At 39.6% G+C, this 15,092-nt stretch overlaps 1 protein-coding gene across 7 annotated transcripts in view; it reads left to right on the top strand.

The window, feature by feature from the left end:
- svilb (supervillin b) overlaps positions 1–15,092 on the top strand; it is a 52,002-nt gene that overhangs the window by 33,876 nt on the left and 3,034 nt on the right. For 4 of the 7 annotated variants that reach the window (XM_086272573.1, XM_086272571.1, XM_086272577.1 and 1 more), the window contains 21 exons: positions 840–917; positions 1,404–1,551; positions 1,829–1,924; positions 2,607–2,687; positions 2,849–3,026; positions 3,116–3,291; positions 3,612–3,767; positions 4,894–5,030; positions 6,023–6,170; positions 6,264–6,409; positions 8,029–8,204; positions 8,378–8,525; positions 8,840–9,119; positions 9,339–9,490; positions 9,764–9,869; positions 10,062–10,269; positions 10,353–10,486; positions 11,633–11,788; positions 12,826–12,969; positions 13,071–13,192; positions 13,541–13,726. In XM_086272573.1, the coding sequence (XP_086128699.1) occupies positions 840–917; positions 1,404–1,551; positions 1,829–1,924; positions 2,607–2,687; positions 2,849–3,026; positions 3,116–3,291; positions 3,612–3,767; positions 4,894–5,030; positions 6,023–6,170; positions 6,264–6,409; positions 8,029–8,204; positions 8,378–8,525; positions 8,840–9,119; positions 9,339–9,490; positions 9,764–9,869; positions 10,062–10,269; positions 10,353–10,486; positions 11,633–11,788; positions 12,826–12,969; positions 13,071–13,192; positions 13,541–13,726 (3,156 nt within the window). The remainder of the gene's footprint in view (positions 1–839; positions 918–1,403; positions 1,552–1,828; positions 1,925–2,606; positions 2,688–2,848; positions 3,027–3,115; positions 3,292–3,611; positions 3,768–4,893; positions 5,031–6,022; positions 6,171–6,263; positions 6,410–8,028; positions 8,205–8,377; positions 8,526–8,839; positions 9,120–9,338; positions 9,491–9,763; positions 9,870–10,061; positions 10,270–10,352; positions 10,487–11,632; positions 11,789–12,825; positions 12,970–13,070; positions 13,193–13,540; positions 13,727–15,092) is intronic. The other 3 variants (XM_086272575.1, XM_086272578.1, XM_086272572.1) reach the window with 1 other exon arrangement.

The raw sequence follows: 15,092 nt of genomic DNA, 5'->3' as shown, positions 1-15,092 counted from the left end.
CAAATCCAGCAGCAGCAAGACAGCATCTATTTTTGGTCGTTATCAGAGGCCAGTTAGACTCCTTGTGCGAGAAAAATGTAGACACAGTGTTTGGTTTTATGATCAGCAGATCTTTTAGTTGACTAAATGCATCAAATGCTTTGTCTTTGCGCACAAGCACTTTCCTCCGTCTTTCTCCTCTTCCTAGCAACAGGAAGGCTTTGAAAACTAATTCTACATGTTTCCTTTTTACTGGAAATTGCAACCAAAAGCAGCACTTTAACATTTTATGATGCTTCTAATATGGAGTGCAACCAGTTTACATTGCAGATCAAAATATGTGTTAAATATTTTCAACTTTTAACCAGTAAAAATATACCGCACATGTTTGACAGTGTGAACAGGCAACATGTTAAGACCCACGAGATTGAAAGAGACGGGGTTCCTTTAAGCTTTACGTTTTCATTGCACAGGTAATGTAATTTTCTCCTGGGCGAAGCGGCTTTTGCAATTTGTTGCCTTGTTACTAACAGTAAACATAAATGTATTCAGCAACCTTTAACAAAAGTAAGTGCATTCTTTATTTTGGAGTGTTTTATTTAGAGACAGTGAAACTTCCTTAATTCTTTTGAAAGACTTTTGTCATTTCTTAAATGAATAATGAATATTTAAAACCGGCATGTTTTAAAGGTAAAATTAAATTAGCGTCATGTTTACTGTTTAATAGTCAAACTGCAGTCCCGATTTCTGGCTTTGGTCTTCTTTCCTTTGCATCCATCGTTTGTCATCCTCTGTGTTCATCGTTTTTCCCTCGTTTCCTTTCCTGTCTTTCGATTTTCCACCCACTACTACATCCTCAGGAGCCTGTCTTCTCCTCTACCTTTTCTCCTCCTATCTCCCTTGGCCAAAAGTGTCAGTATATTGACCATCATAGTCAGGTAAGGTCATGCGCCTAGCATGCTCAAACAGGCAGCATGTACTGGAGTCTTATCGTTCTTGCTTGGTCTGCAGCTACTCATGTGTTGAGCACTTTCTGCGTTATTGAAATTGATTTGGTTACGCCAACACGAGTGTACAGCCATCACTTCCACTGAGGAATACAGTAGACTATATATAGCAATGCACCCAGCATGTTCGAATGCATCCAATCTTTTTATAACTGCTTGGTTTGATACTGTTACTACATGAATAATTGCGCCTTTGGGAACAAAGCAGTGAATTGGAGCTACAGAGGTGATGCAGTTCTTCCATGTATTTGTTTTATGTTTTAATCTTATTAAAAACAAGTCCTACATGGCTGGAAATATATTGAATTGAAGACTAACAGTTAGCTTCATTGTGTAGAGATGATTGCTTTTCATGCAGGGCTTGACACTTTAACCTAATAATCATTCATAATCTGATAATTTGACATGTCTGTGCAGAAGACGGGGGAGGAAATTGAAGCCCAGATGACCATTGAGGAGAGGAAGCAGATGATTTCAACTCGGGAGGATGCTTGGAAGGCAAAGGGCAAAGGAGCAGCTAATGACTCCACCCAGTACACAGTGGCTGCACGTATGGTCAAGAAAGGTGGGTGACTGGGGTGGTGTTTAAAAATGCTATAGAAAAAGACTTTGAAGCAACAGTATGCACCCAAAAAAATGGATGTATTTGGACTCTAGTGCTATTTACAAATCTGCATTGACTTAGTTGGTGACACTGGCTGTTGAAATGTAGAGATGCACTTGGCTTCTGATGCCAAAAATTTTTTTCACAGGCATTAAAGAAAAATTCAAAGACCTGATTGTGAGCAGGTTCATGTAGTAGTTACATCGCTTGCTCTAAATTTGTGTCTATGTGTCTGCAGGCCTGGCAGCCTCCTCCTCCGTTATCAGCCCAATACTGTCGCCTGTCTCCACCAAGCTGAAGAGCAGCATGCCAGCTGTCAACAAACCACAAGAGGGTGAGATAGATTTGCAAGTCATCACTGTCACCCCAGAGAAATCGCTGTCAGAGCTTTTAAAAAACTAGTTTGCAGTTTACAGAAGCTGATGGATTTAAAAATAATTCCTAAAGTTCATAAAAAAATATCAGCTAATAACTTAAAACAGTAATAACGGCACAAAACACAAAAAAGCTGGATGAACTTGTGTGTTTAATTTAATTACTTTAAGAAAATTTTAAGGGGTCCTGATATGTTTTCCTTTATTTTCTGTCAACTATAACTTTAAAATAACTTGGTGGATCCTCATATTGAATATGGCCAAAGTTTCAAATACGTAGGCCAGTTTATGTACAAGTATGAGACAGAAACTTTAGACTATTCTAGGTTTGCTATTTATCCAGAATATCAGTGAGAGCAGGTAATCCTGTGAACACAACAGCCTCACCTACCTACTGTTCACAATTTTTGTATGCAAATAGCAGAAGAGCGTTGGCTTAAAGGGAGAGACACTAAAACAGCTTGAAAACAGAGGAAGAACTAAGAGACTATGCCAAGGCCCAGTATATGATAAATAAGGATCATTTTGAACTGTGAATAATGTAAAAGCAGTCCAGAAAAATACAGGGATAGAAACGAACGTAATGAGAGCACCTCAATCTTATCACAGCTGTTGTTTTAAAACTTGAATTATGTCTTCCAGAAATTGAGGCGAGGCCGGACATGGAGTCAGATAAGAAGCTTGACAAGTTGGAAAGCTTCTTGGGGCGCTTGAATAGCAAAGGTAAGTACATCCGCAGTGACTTTGACCTCAGCTTAGGAATATATTTCATTTTAAAAGCATTTTTAGTGCCAATCCCCCAAAAATATCAACACTCTGCAGTGTTACCTTCAAAGAATCTGTATAGATTGCATCCTTATTATTTTAAACTGTTTTTTTTTCAGTGGCAGGTTTGCAGGAAACCACTATAACAGTGACTGAGAAGGCCGTGAAGGAAGTGATGAAGCTGGATGATGAGATCTTCTCCAAGTTTTACAGGCGTGTCGCTGAATTTCCACGCATGCCCACCAGGATTGACATCAGCGAGGATTTTGACAGCATATTTGGCTCCCAGGCTCCCAAGTAAGAAAAAAAAGCTTCTAATTATACATCATCGGCCTCTTGGTAATTATTTTCCATTGTACTCATACTCATTTTTTCTTCCTGACTAGGCTGACTTCAGCCATGGTGCAGCACAAGCGCTCAGTTCGTCCTTCTAGAAACGTTCAGTCATCTAAAAACCCTCTGAAGATGCTGGCAGCTCGAGAGGACATCCGACATGAGTACACAGAGCAGAGACTTAACGTGGCACAGTTGGAAAGCAAGAGAATGAAATCCGAGAAGACGAGTAAGAACATTACTCTGTGTTTAGGAGTTTGTAGAACAGAAGACTTAATAGAGCCCCTCTGTTATTTAAACAATAACAGAGGGGTGTGTAATAAAAAAAGCAACAACAGCAAAATTGGAAACATTATTGTTGTTTGGAGCCAACAAAACTACATCGATTTTTAACCTCTGCAAATTAGCGTGACCCATTTATACAGACGTTTTTTTCTGCAGGGATTTTATTACTTTAATGTTTAATGAAGCAGTTATGTTAGTTATTTATTAATTTTTATTCCAGTAGGCCTTTATTGTTTTTATAAAGTGTGTATTTTCTCATTTCAGTGAATAAAACCTCAGAATACTCCGAGGCTGCTCTGGCAGGTCTGGCCAGTAAAGAAAACTTCAGCAATGTGAGTCTGCGCAGCGTCAACATCTCAGAGCAGATGTCTAACAACAGCGCTGTGCCGTACAAGAACATCATGCTGATGCAGATCAAAGGTGAAAACTCGCTTATATTGTGTGTTTGTCTTAACCTGTCTACCATTGTTTAATGCTGTGTCATTTCCAGCTCCCAGACATGAAATAAACATAATCTTGGACTAGAACCTTTTAAATGAGAGCTTCATTCATTCTTCATTTAGTCTAAAACTAGGTCTAGTGGCACCGTGGGGTAGGGGTTAACACATTTGCTTTACCTAGTTTAAGATCAGGAGGAGACACAAACCCAGCCTTGTGCTGATCCCAAATCTGAATAAATGGGAGAGACGAATCTGGTGTAACAGCTGTGCCATATCAAATATGGGAAGCCCTCTCCTTGGGGAAAAATGAGCAGCCAAAACTACCTTTAGTTTTCAGAAACTGGCTGTTAATGTTTAGGTTCATACTGCAGTTAGTGTTCTATATGAAAGTCATATTGTTGCATCATAAACTGCATCCATAAACTGTGTACCTGCGTGTCACAAACATGGGATCTGCTAATAAATCCTAGACTTTCCTTGAAAACTCTGCAATTTCAGCAATTGAATGTAATGGTATTAATAAGGCTTCAAAAGGCACTGAGAGGGTTAAATTAGCAGATCGCTCTCAGCTGTGTCAGCACCACCACCTGCTGTGGCAACCACACCCCTAATTTTAATGTTTCACAGTATTCAGTTCAGTGATTTAAACATGAAGTGATTGAGGTGAAGCAGACATCTTGCTGTAGGCGCCTAGGTTGGTAGCCTCAAGAAAGTCAAAAGTGGTCATGCCCCGAATAATAAATAAATAATACTATTATTATAAAATATTGAGTTTTGTATGTACAGCAACAAACAAAAGGGGAAATTGCTGTATACAAAACAGAATCTTTTTTAAAGGCTGTAATCTGCATTTTAATGATGATACATCAACAGCTATCTGTGAATAATAAGTCTGTTTTTCATATGTTGATTTGGTCATCTCAACGTGTAGTCAGGCTTTTGCTCCTGTGATAATCCACCAATAAGAAAACAAGGGTCACACAAATTGTCGTTTCCATCTGTCCTTGTAAAATACTCAAAGGCGCTACACAAGTTTTGCCTCAAGCAGAACATCTATGATAAATCTACGGAGAAAATGAATTAAAGTGGCTTCATATTTCTTGCAGGTCGTCGTCATGTTCAGACCAGACTAGTGGAGCCCAGAGCGTCGTCTCTGAACAGCGGGGATTGTTTCCTGTTGGTCACTCCAGAGCACTGCTTTGTTTGGATGGGAGAGTTCTCAAACGTTATTGAGAAGGCGAAGGTGAGTGTTACCACTCTGTCTGGTGTGGTCAGAGCTACAGTAGCCATACTGGTGTTTGAAAAAAAAAGATTCATTGATTATTTAACTTTCATTCTCTGCGCACACACCAACTGGCACATATGCCCATCTGTGCTCCTCATCAAACACGTTTTCAGCCTCTCCATTTTCCCAAAGGACGTCTGTCTAGACAGTTTTTAATAAACATTTGTTTTCCTTCTCTGTGATCTTTACACACTTTATTGTGATTTTATGCATGAAGAGCCAAGAAACAGTCGGCCAAATCTCTTTAGTATGACTTTTTTTGTTGTTGACTTTAATATTTGACATTCTTATGAAGTTTCACCTCTTACTTCTGAGGGGTATTAATGGATTAATTAAGAAGCTAAATTTATTTGTTGTCTACATCAACATCATGGTGAGGATATGGCTACATTTACTCTTTATTTTTCTTTATATGCGACTCAGATCTACTTTATTCTTGTCAGTTTAAACAGCAAATCACATGTCTAGTCTTTTTTTTTATCATCATTGACACAGCTTCTGTATGTGTTACTAAGTTAGATACAGGTCTGATTTTCTTCACTTAATTTGACCTTAGTTTGAACAGTAACCCAAAATTTACACCACTCCAGTCGTCACCAAGATAACTCAACTCTGTCTCGGGGAGATGAGCGAGCTGAGCGTTGTGTCTCTCTACTAGAGCCTTGTTAAGTTAAGAGATGCTGACAGTAGTGGTTAAGTGAGCCTCCACATCCTAAAAGTTTGGAAAACTCTCTCAGGGAAACCATTCATGTAACATCCACACCGCTCCAGGCTCAGATTCCACATCCACACACAGGATTAAAAAGTTTCCTCTTTGTCATCTGCTTACACTTCATTGGCCTCCATGTTTACGTCTATGCATGCAGATTAAAACAGAATCTAGCCCATGAAACTGAAATCTATCATATTTAATAGCTGATAAGATGATTCTTTTTCTTTTGTGAATGCAGGCAAACGATTTGGCCACGTTCATCCAGACAAATAAGGACATGGGCTGCAGGGGGAACCAGGTGCAGACCATCGAAGAAGGGGTGAACCCACAGAGTCCAGATACTCAGGAGTTCTGGTCAGTCCTCGGTGGACAGATGGCATATCAGTGTAAGACATAAGCTTTTGTCTGTGCGTTTGAACCACTGCACACACTTGCGTTGATAATATCTTAACATTTTCGGTTACTATGTTTAATTGTAGCGGCGGGTCCAGCAGAGGAGGACGAGCAGTTTGAGAATGCCATCGTGGAAACCAACTGTATTTTCAGACTGCAGGATGATAAGCTGGTTCCTGATGATGATGAGTGGGGGAAGGTCCCACGCAGCTCCCTCCTGACATCCAAGGAGGTGATCTATAAAAGCCTCATTATAATTTTGATAGCTGCTTTTAAATTTTCAGCAGAATTTCACGTTTCCGCTTTCTGAACTTGGAAAGATTTCATGAACGGAGAGGAAATAGGATTTCATCACTGGTGTAGTTTAGCTTTATTTTTGGTTTGCATGTGAATGGGACACTTTTCAGCATTTCTGTCACATGTGCCACACGAGAATGCAAACCACTGTATTACAGAAGAGAAATATTACATGGAAGAAATCAAAGTTTCTTCTAAAAAAATAAGAAGCAGACCTGTAGATGAAGGTCAAAGATAATGAATGGACTCTCTGGAGTCTAGAAGGTGGTGGTGGTGGATCAGAGAAAGAATTTCTGATGCAAACTTTATATGAGATGCAAAATAAAAAGAAGCTGGAGATTCACTGTCCTGAATTTACAGGGACTGAACCTATGCTAACTTTCTGGAGCTAGAAAGGACTATTTTTGGAGACCGTCAAGCTATCAGCTTACACTTAGTTGGCAAGCTGCATGTATCCACTGTATATTGCACAGACACCTGCAAATTTGCACTAAGTAACATACAAAGGGGCAAGAGTTTCAGTCACTAAAGTGATGCACACACTTCTTGGATTGTCTCTTGCAAGAGTGTCAAACATAATGTCAAAGACTCTAATCCAGCTCACTGGGCAACTTTGGGAAATGTGAAGGAGACAATCATTTTATTAGACTTTTAATTGTATTTTCAGCATAGTTAACATATTATTCTACTGATAAATACCTCCACCACATCTATTCATACTGCGCCAGAGTAATTATGTAAAAAATAAACAATTAAATTGCAGAAAAGGGGTTTTTTTATACTAGAAAAATTTCTTCTTCTTTTTGTTTTTTTTAGACTAGGTCCACAGTTAAACAAATCATTCTATGAATTTACAAATTTTTCTGCATTATAATTACAGGATAATCTGGTCAATAAGCTACCAGAACCTTTCCCATAATTTTACATATTAATTTATTTATTTTGTTGACATACATTTAATACGACAGCATTTCTTTATCACATAGAACAATCGAGTAATACTGTTGAAATTGCATTTCTCATATTAACAGATCTCAGGGATTAAATGTGTAGTTAAACATTTTTACATTGACAGAAAGAAGAGTTTCACTGGTCTGGTTAAGTTCAAAGTGGGCTGTATAAGGCCCTCGATATAAAATAAGTTTGATGTTCTTGGTCTATAGCAAACAGCAGACCATATAATCTGTTAGATTTTTCCATTAAAATGCTTAAAAAAGGGAATAAAGCTGCAAATTCATATGAGAAATCCAGTTCAGTGACTGTCAGTCAAAGCAGTCGTGCTCCTCAAAATGCAAACTTTAAGCTTTAGTAAAATTTACTGTGGTGAGTTATATATAGCTCACCACAGAACACAGAGGTTAAAACATGTTTGCAGTGATTGTTTTTTGAGTTTTTTGTATTTTACTTCTTATTTCTGGGATTTATATAACAACACTACATGTGTTATTGCATATAATATAGATGATTTTCTCCATATGTAACTTAAAAGGGCTTTATTAAGTTTGAAGCAGTGCTAACTGGGTGTCTGTGGTTGTTGTGCTTTCTGTGCTGCAGGTTTTGGTGTTTGATTTTGGCAGTGAGGTGTATGTGTGGCACGGTAAAGAGGTGACTCTGGCCCAAAGGAAGGTGGCCTTCCAGCTGGCTAAACACCTGTGGAACGGGACGTTTGACTACACGTGCTGTGACGTGAACCCTCTGGACCCCGGAGGCTGCAACAAACTCATACCCAGGTGAGAATATACATGCCTGCTTCACATTTTTACTTCTGGCCTCAATCGAACACCAAAAATGCATAGTGTTTTAAAATGATCAACTTTATTTCTTAGTTTTTAAAAGGCTTTTGGTTTCATGAAGTTTAACGTCCTTTTACTCTTTTTTTTTTTAACCACGCTCTTCTCCACAGGAAGGGCCAGGGCCGTCCTGACTGGGCAATATTCGGCAGGCTGACAGAGCACAATGAGACAATCTTATTCAAGGAGAAGTTCGTGGATTGGACTGAAGTAAAGTCCCCAACGCCAAAGGAAGGCTGCGAGCTTGTACCTGAGCAGAAGGTGCAAATCAGGCTCTTGTTGTATGAGGATAAATAGCTTTATTCCACAGATTATCCACATCAGAGAAGCCTGATATATCGACTTTATCTCCCCATCTGTTTATTTGTTGGGCTGTCTCAGTCAGGCTTAGTTCATTTTGTCAGGAACAGTTTATTACACACTGGGACCAGGAATTAGAGCGGATATGCCTTTGGTTAGATGCTGTATGAAGCATTAGTGTGTCAAAGTGCCTTATTTTGCCTGTTGGCTCAGTTTTCACTATCACATCTTAACATTTCATTTGATTCTAATCCTATCTGCAATCTTTCTCCCAGGAGGCTCCAAGGCGAGAGTGCCGGCCTTACGATGCCACCCTAATGCTGCCTGTCCTGCAGTCATCAGTTTCCATGATTTTGGATGGGGTGAATGTCGGGCGTGGCCACGGTCGAGTGGAATCAGAGGACTCCATGAGGACTCAGGAGATCGTCACAGTTTCTGTGGACGTTTGGCACATCCTGGAGTTTGATTACAGCCGTCTGCCACGCCAGAGCATAGGCCAGTTCCACGAGGGGGACGCATATGTGGTCAAGTGGAAGTACATGGTCAGCACCTCAGGTTGGTCTCTAGTCATATTCTGACATGGTAAAAATGATCTACTTGACATTTTGCATTTGTGTGCTTTATGGCACACAAACAGGTAGGTGAGCTCTGATAATTCATTACAACACCACCTCACTCAAAAAGACGTAAACGTTTTTTGTTGTGTAGTGAAAAGAGTAGTTTTAGAGTGGTTTATTGATCCTTTTGTTGTCTGTTTCTGTATTTTGGCCCTAGTTGGTCGCAGGCAGAACCCAGAGGCAAGGAGCAGTGGGCCCGGGAAGGAGAAATGCTGCTACTTCTTCTGGCAGGGGCGACACTCCACTGTCAGCGAGAAGGGGACCTCAGCACTGATGACGGTGGAGCTGGATGAGGAGAGAGGGGCACAGGTACAAGAGACAAGGCAGTCAGTGTTTAAAAACATATTATCAGCTCTGCGGTGAAGGCTGATGTTATGAAATGCTACTGAAGTAACACACTAGCCCGCTTCCATTGAATCGTTCATCACAGGAGATTACGACGGCATTAAGATGGCTAAGAATGAAAGTTTTGTACAATGTTCTCTTTATAACGCGCACATGTACACATGTACAGAAAGATGGACAGTGCATACATTTGTAATCTTGACTTTAACAGAGTAATTTGACCACTGTGTGTTACAGATGCAGGTGCAGCAAGGAAAGGAGCCGGCATGTTTCCTGCAGTGCTTCAATGGAGGAATGATCGTCCATGCAGGCAAAAGGGAGGAGGAGGAGGAGAACACTCAGAGTAAATATTTGGACTTTTCTGTTTTTTATTCTATTTACCTTTATATATTGTTATTATATTATATTATTTGTTATTATTTAATATTGGTATTAAATAAAGAAAATAAATTGTTGTTGTTATAATATGATTTATGCTGGATTGCTGATTAAGGATAAAAACTTCCTGTCACTCACGCTTACCTGCTCTAATCAGGTGAGTGGCGTCTTTACTGTGTGCGTGGTGAAGTGCCGGTGGAGGGCCACCTGCTGGAGGTGGCTTGTCACTGCAGCAGCCTTCGCTCTAGAGCCTCCATGATCCTGCTCAACATCAACAAGGCCATCATCTACCTGTGGCACGGCTGCAAAACGCAGCTGCACACCCGCAGTGTTGGAAACACGGCCGCTCTTAAGATAAAGGAGCAGTGAGTGTTTATAAAGACAGTGTTTCCTCATTTTACACTCTCATCTGAGAATTGAATATCATTTCTCTCTTTGCTGCTTTCAGATGTCCTCTGGAAGCAGGTCTCCACAGCAGCAGCAAAGTGACCATCCATGAGTGTGATGAGGGGGTGGAGCCTCCAGGCTTCTGGGAGGCTCTGGGGAGAAAAGACAGGAAAGCCTATGACTGCATGCTTCAAGGTACAGGAAACAGCGTTTTTATGTGTTGACACCATAGACTCAGCTTGTCTGAAATTTGCTTAACAATGCATTGTTATAACACCATTGTTGTTTCCTAGCATCACTTATACTACCATTGCCACACTGCTGCAGCAGTAACTGTAATTATAACTGATATCATTTCTAGTAAAGTTAAAAATATCTTTTTTAGCTCACATTATGAATTCAATACATACAATAAAATTCATACAGCATACTTGCTTATACTACCACACAGTAAAATTGCTCTTTTGCATTCTTGTACATTGCACAATAAAGTGCATGAATATATTATCTGTAGGTCAAATTTTAACCTTTTTAAAAGCCCTTATGATGGCTTAATAACAATTTAGTTCAATTTTATTTTATTTATAACCAACTCAAGCCTCAATGTGATTTTTACTCTAGGGCAGTGATTCCCAAATTGTGGGCCCGGTGTTGCAGGTGGTCCACAGTAATAACAGAAACTCAGTTTGAAATTGCTCACAAGTATGTACAGTTACATATTTATATTCGTTTATATAAAAAGTGAATCAAAACTGGTAATAAAAGACAGTTAGTTTGTGTTATTGCAAATATTACTCTGACCTAAATTTTATGCTTATGCATTGAATTTTGTGTCCCAGTGCCAGGTGGGTTACACATTAGTCATAACACATGAGCTCAGTGTGACTATGCATATGACTGGGTAGCATTAGCAGTTCATAGTCAACAGCTTGTGTTTCTTGTTTTTTTAGTATTAAAACATTCAAAGAAATACATCACTTTCTCTTGTGTTTTGAATTGAAGATTTAAGATTGGGTGGACTTCATGGGAATTTTTGGTTTTTAAAGAGGTCACAGGATTCTTGAATTTGGGAATGACTGTTTTAATGTAAAGACCTAATGCTCTTTACTCTACAATATAAGATTTTAGAGTATTTCACAAACTGCAGTATTTTTATTTTTTTAGGAATTAACAATAACAACAATTGTTTATCAAAAATATATAAATGAAATCAGAAATAACAGGTTTGATTTTTTTTTCCAATGTTTAACAAAATATTAAATCATGAGGTGTAGTCTAAAGCTCTCCACACCTACACTGGTCATCATCCGAAGAAGGATGATGTATCTTGTTGTTTGTCAGATCCAGGAAAATTCAATTTCACCCCACGGCTCTTCCAGCTGAGCAGCACATCTGGAGATTTTGTAGCAAATGAGTTTTTCCACCCGTCCAGAGCTCCAGACCTGGTCAGCTCGCTGCCTTTCCTGCAGGAAGATCTGTACAATGCACCTCAACCTGGTGAGACTGAAACACAAACGTTTGGCGGGTGGGGATTTATATTCTTCTAGTTAAGGCTTCCATCCATCCTTGCTCCATAAGCTTCGAGTGAGGAAACAGGAGTGTTTTAGATAGACATGCCATCCACCTCATTTAAAATCTATAGCAACTGTGTGATGCTGTCATTATCAATATGGACCAAAATCTCTGAATGTTTTCAGCGTCTTGTTTAACCCACTACTAGCTGAGTATACCTAATAAAGTATCCAGTGATTGGATATAGGGAACCTTCCTAGAGGTAGAAAAAGTGGTGAAGCATATCTGTCTGATGTATGTGCATTTATGTAATTCTTTATTCATTTCCACAATTCATTACTGTTCATTTTTTGGACGATTCAGGGTTTGTGCGTCATTTGTTCATCTGCACAGTTAAGAACAGATTTGTGAGAACACACTGTTTGTGAATGAAGACCAATGTTTTTATTGACTGCTGGGGAATAAAATGAGCAGCTGAGCTGTTATGAAAACAGTTTTATTTTAATTATGTTGAATTATTTGTGGACAAAATACATGCATAAACTGTACTGTGGGAGCTCTAATGTGCAAGAGTATTCATATTCATCATCTCAGCTCAAAGGTTGTTTTTCTTTTCATTTAGTTTAATCTTGTGTCATTTGAGTAAAATATACACCTATGTACATTTCTACAACCTGAACCTTTAGAACACGTCAGTGTTTTAGAATGAGATCAGTTGTATCTGTCCAAGATGGTGCCAGAGAGAGTGAGGATATAAAAATAGCTTCATCCCATCATCTCTTTCTCACATCCTTGCAAAAACAAGATGAAGAGATGTTATTTAGGAACTGATTTTTTGCAAAATGAAAGACACACTTTCAAATCTCATTGTCTTTTTTATCCTCACACTGATGCTCGCATAGACTTAAAGGATCATTTGGGGGGGGGGGGGAACACTTTAAAATGTAGATGCGTAACTACAAATCCAGAACTATGCAGATTACACCGCATATTTCTTACTGTATCTTATGTCTCTGGCACAGCTTTGTTCCTGGTGGATAACTTCCATGAGGTTTACCTGTGGCAGGGCTGGTGGCCTCAGGACAGCGAGAGGACTGGCTCTGCTCATATCCGCTGGGATGCAGACAGGAAGTGCGCGATGGAGACTGTGCTGCAGTACTGCAAACGTGAGGCAAACATCCAGAAACTTTAAAAGCAGAAAAGAAAAACATTAGGAAAAGGTTAATGTGTGATTTAATGAGAACCTTGTGCTGATTTTCTCCTGCAGAGAGGAATGAGAAGAAGCCTCAGAAGTCATACCTGATCCACGCTGGCCTGGAGCCGCTCACCTTCACCAACATGTTTCCCAGCTGGGAGCACAGAGAGGACGTGGCTGAGATTACAGAGAAAGTGAGCAAGACATATTGTTATCCTATACTTTTTCTCTTGGACGTCACTGCAATAGCTTTCCATATTCATGTTCAAAGTAATTCATATTTAGTTTATACTCAGCCTTGCACCCCCTCAGGTCAGTTTCATGTCCGAAACAAGCTATTGTGACTCCCTTCATCCTTCTTTTAAAACATCTTTTTCCGTCCCAAATAAAAAGAAATAAAAAATTTAATAAAACTTCCTTTCTTCCTGCACCTCCTTTTTTATATGCCCTCATCCAAAGTGGAAAATGTGATTAACATTTAGATTATGCTATATTTTTCCTTCCTCACTGATACAAAGCGGTTTCTCACAATTACTACAAAGGAGCCTGTGCATGCTCTGTTGTGGCTGCAGGAGGCGGAGGTGTGTAACCAGATCATCCTGGTGGAGGACGTGTTGGCCCGGCTCTGTCAGAACACCTTCCCTCTGGCTCAGCTGCAGGCCCGGCCGCTGCCAGAGGGAGTTGACCCACTCTGCCTGGAGCTCTACCTGTCTGACCAGGACTTTGAGGTCAGTAAAGTGAAGAAAAACTATTTTACTTTTGCTTTGAAGTTTTTGTTGGCAGCGTTTTAGTCACACAAAAAAATCAGCATGTTTCTTTCCTTTTACCAGATTTTTTTTTTATAACTTTTAAATCTGATAACAATGACAGCTCAGTTGAAATCAAATTAGTCACATGACTTACCTGTGACCTAATTAAAGTAGAAGTGTAATATCTATAGTAGCAGCTTTTTGACACAGTGAGGCATTTTTTCTGAAGTGACATTTTCACTTAGTTATCTTTTATTGATGAGAAAGAAAATATAGCTGATGACATTTTAACACTGTGGCAAACAGGAAAATGTTGCCTGACTGTACCTATAAAAAGCAAAAACTGTATCTGTTTGGTTTGTTCCCTGGAAGTTCCCTGGCCGTTTACAAGTGTGCATTTGCAATTTCACCATCAGCCTCAGACTTACATAGACAGCAGACAACTTCTTTGTCAATCTGTCCTGTCTTACAAGTTTTGAGTTTCGGTCTGTAACCTGGAGGCTAAACAGGAGGATCGTCCCCAGGATGAGAGTGGCAGTGCACAGTTCAGGTGTAAAGTCCTGAGGCCTCTGAGAGGGGACTTTCAGTGCAAAAAGCCTGAATGTGAGGCCACAGACAGACAATTGAAAGGAGCCACACCAGCAAAATGACCTGCTAATCTCCAGTTTTGCCTCTTTTTCGTCTTTGTCCTCTTCCATCATTTTGAGAAGCATACATGCAGATATACTTACAGAATGAAGCTTCCAGAAAGCAAAGAGAAAACAGCAGCAACACTGGAAGTGCTGCAAAGATGCACAAACAGACAATTCTGAAATAGATCTCAGCCAATTTTATCTGGTGCATATTTTCTCTTTCTTTTTTTTTTTATTGGCACAAGCAAAAATAACCTCAGTGATTCACATCAGTGATTTGAGCAGATATGTAGCAGGTACATCAACAAGTATAAATGGTGGAAAACCAGAACTGTACACAGTAACTAACCCTCAGTCATTAAAATCCATCTAACACCATCTAACTCTCACTTTACAGACCAGTTTGTAGGTGGATTCAGGTAAGAAGAGATGCTCGTGTGACTCATCCGCACTGATGACCCGTCCTTCTCTCGAGCACGTCAGCGCTGTGTTTAAAAAAAATCACTCCTGTCTCTTGAGTGTGGTGCTGGTCGAGGAGGAAAGGTTGTGCTTGGCTGCACGATTATGTCTGAAAAGATCATCCAGAAACACCCTTACGCTGTTAGACAGTACTTTATAAAAGCTGCAATCACAAAGGACTTGGCACTTCAACTCCTTCACACAGGAGACAACAAATACAAAATGACACATGATCCAAAATTAGCTTCCATCTC

Source organism: Aulonocara sp. 'chitande type north' Nkhata Bay, linkage group LG18, assembly GCF_057382095.1.
Source record: "Aulonocara sp. 'chitande type north' Nkhata Bay isolate Kocher_YH1m ecotype deep benthic linkage group LG18, A_spYH_male_GT1.1, whole genome shotgun sequence".
NCBI lineage: Eukaryota > Metazoa > Chordata > Actinopteri > Cichliformes > Cichlidae > Aulonocara > Aulonocara sp. 'chitande type north' Nkhata Bay.
This window is presented reverse-complemented; position numbering and strand designations above follow the sequence as displayed.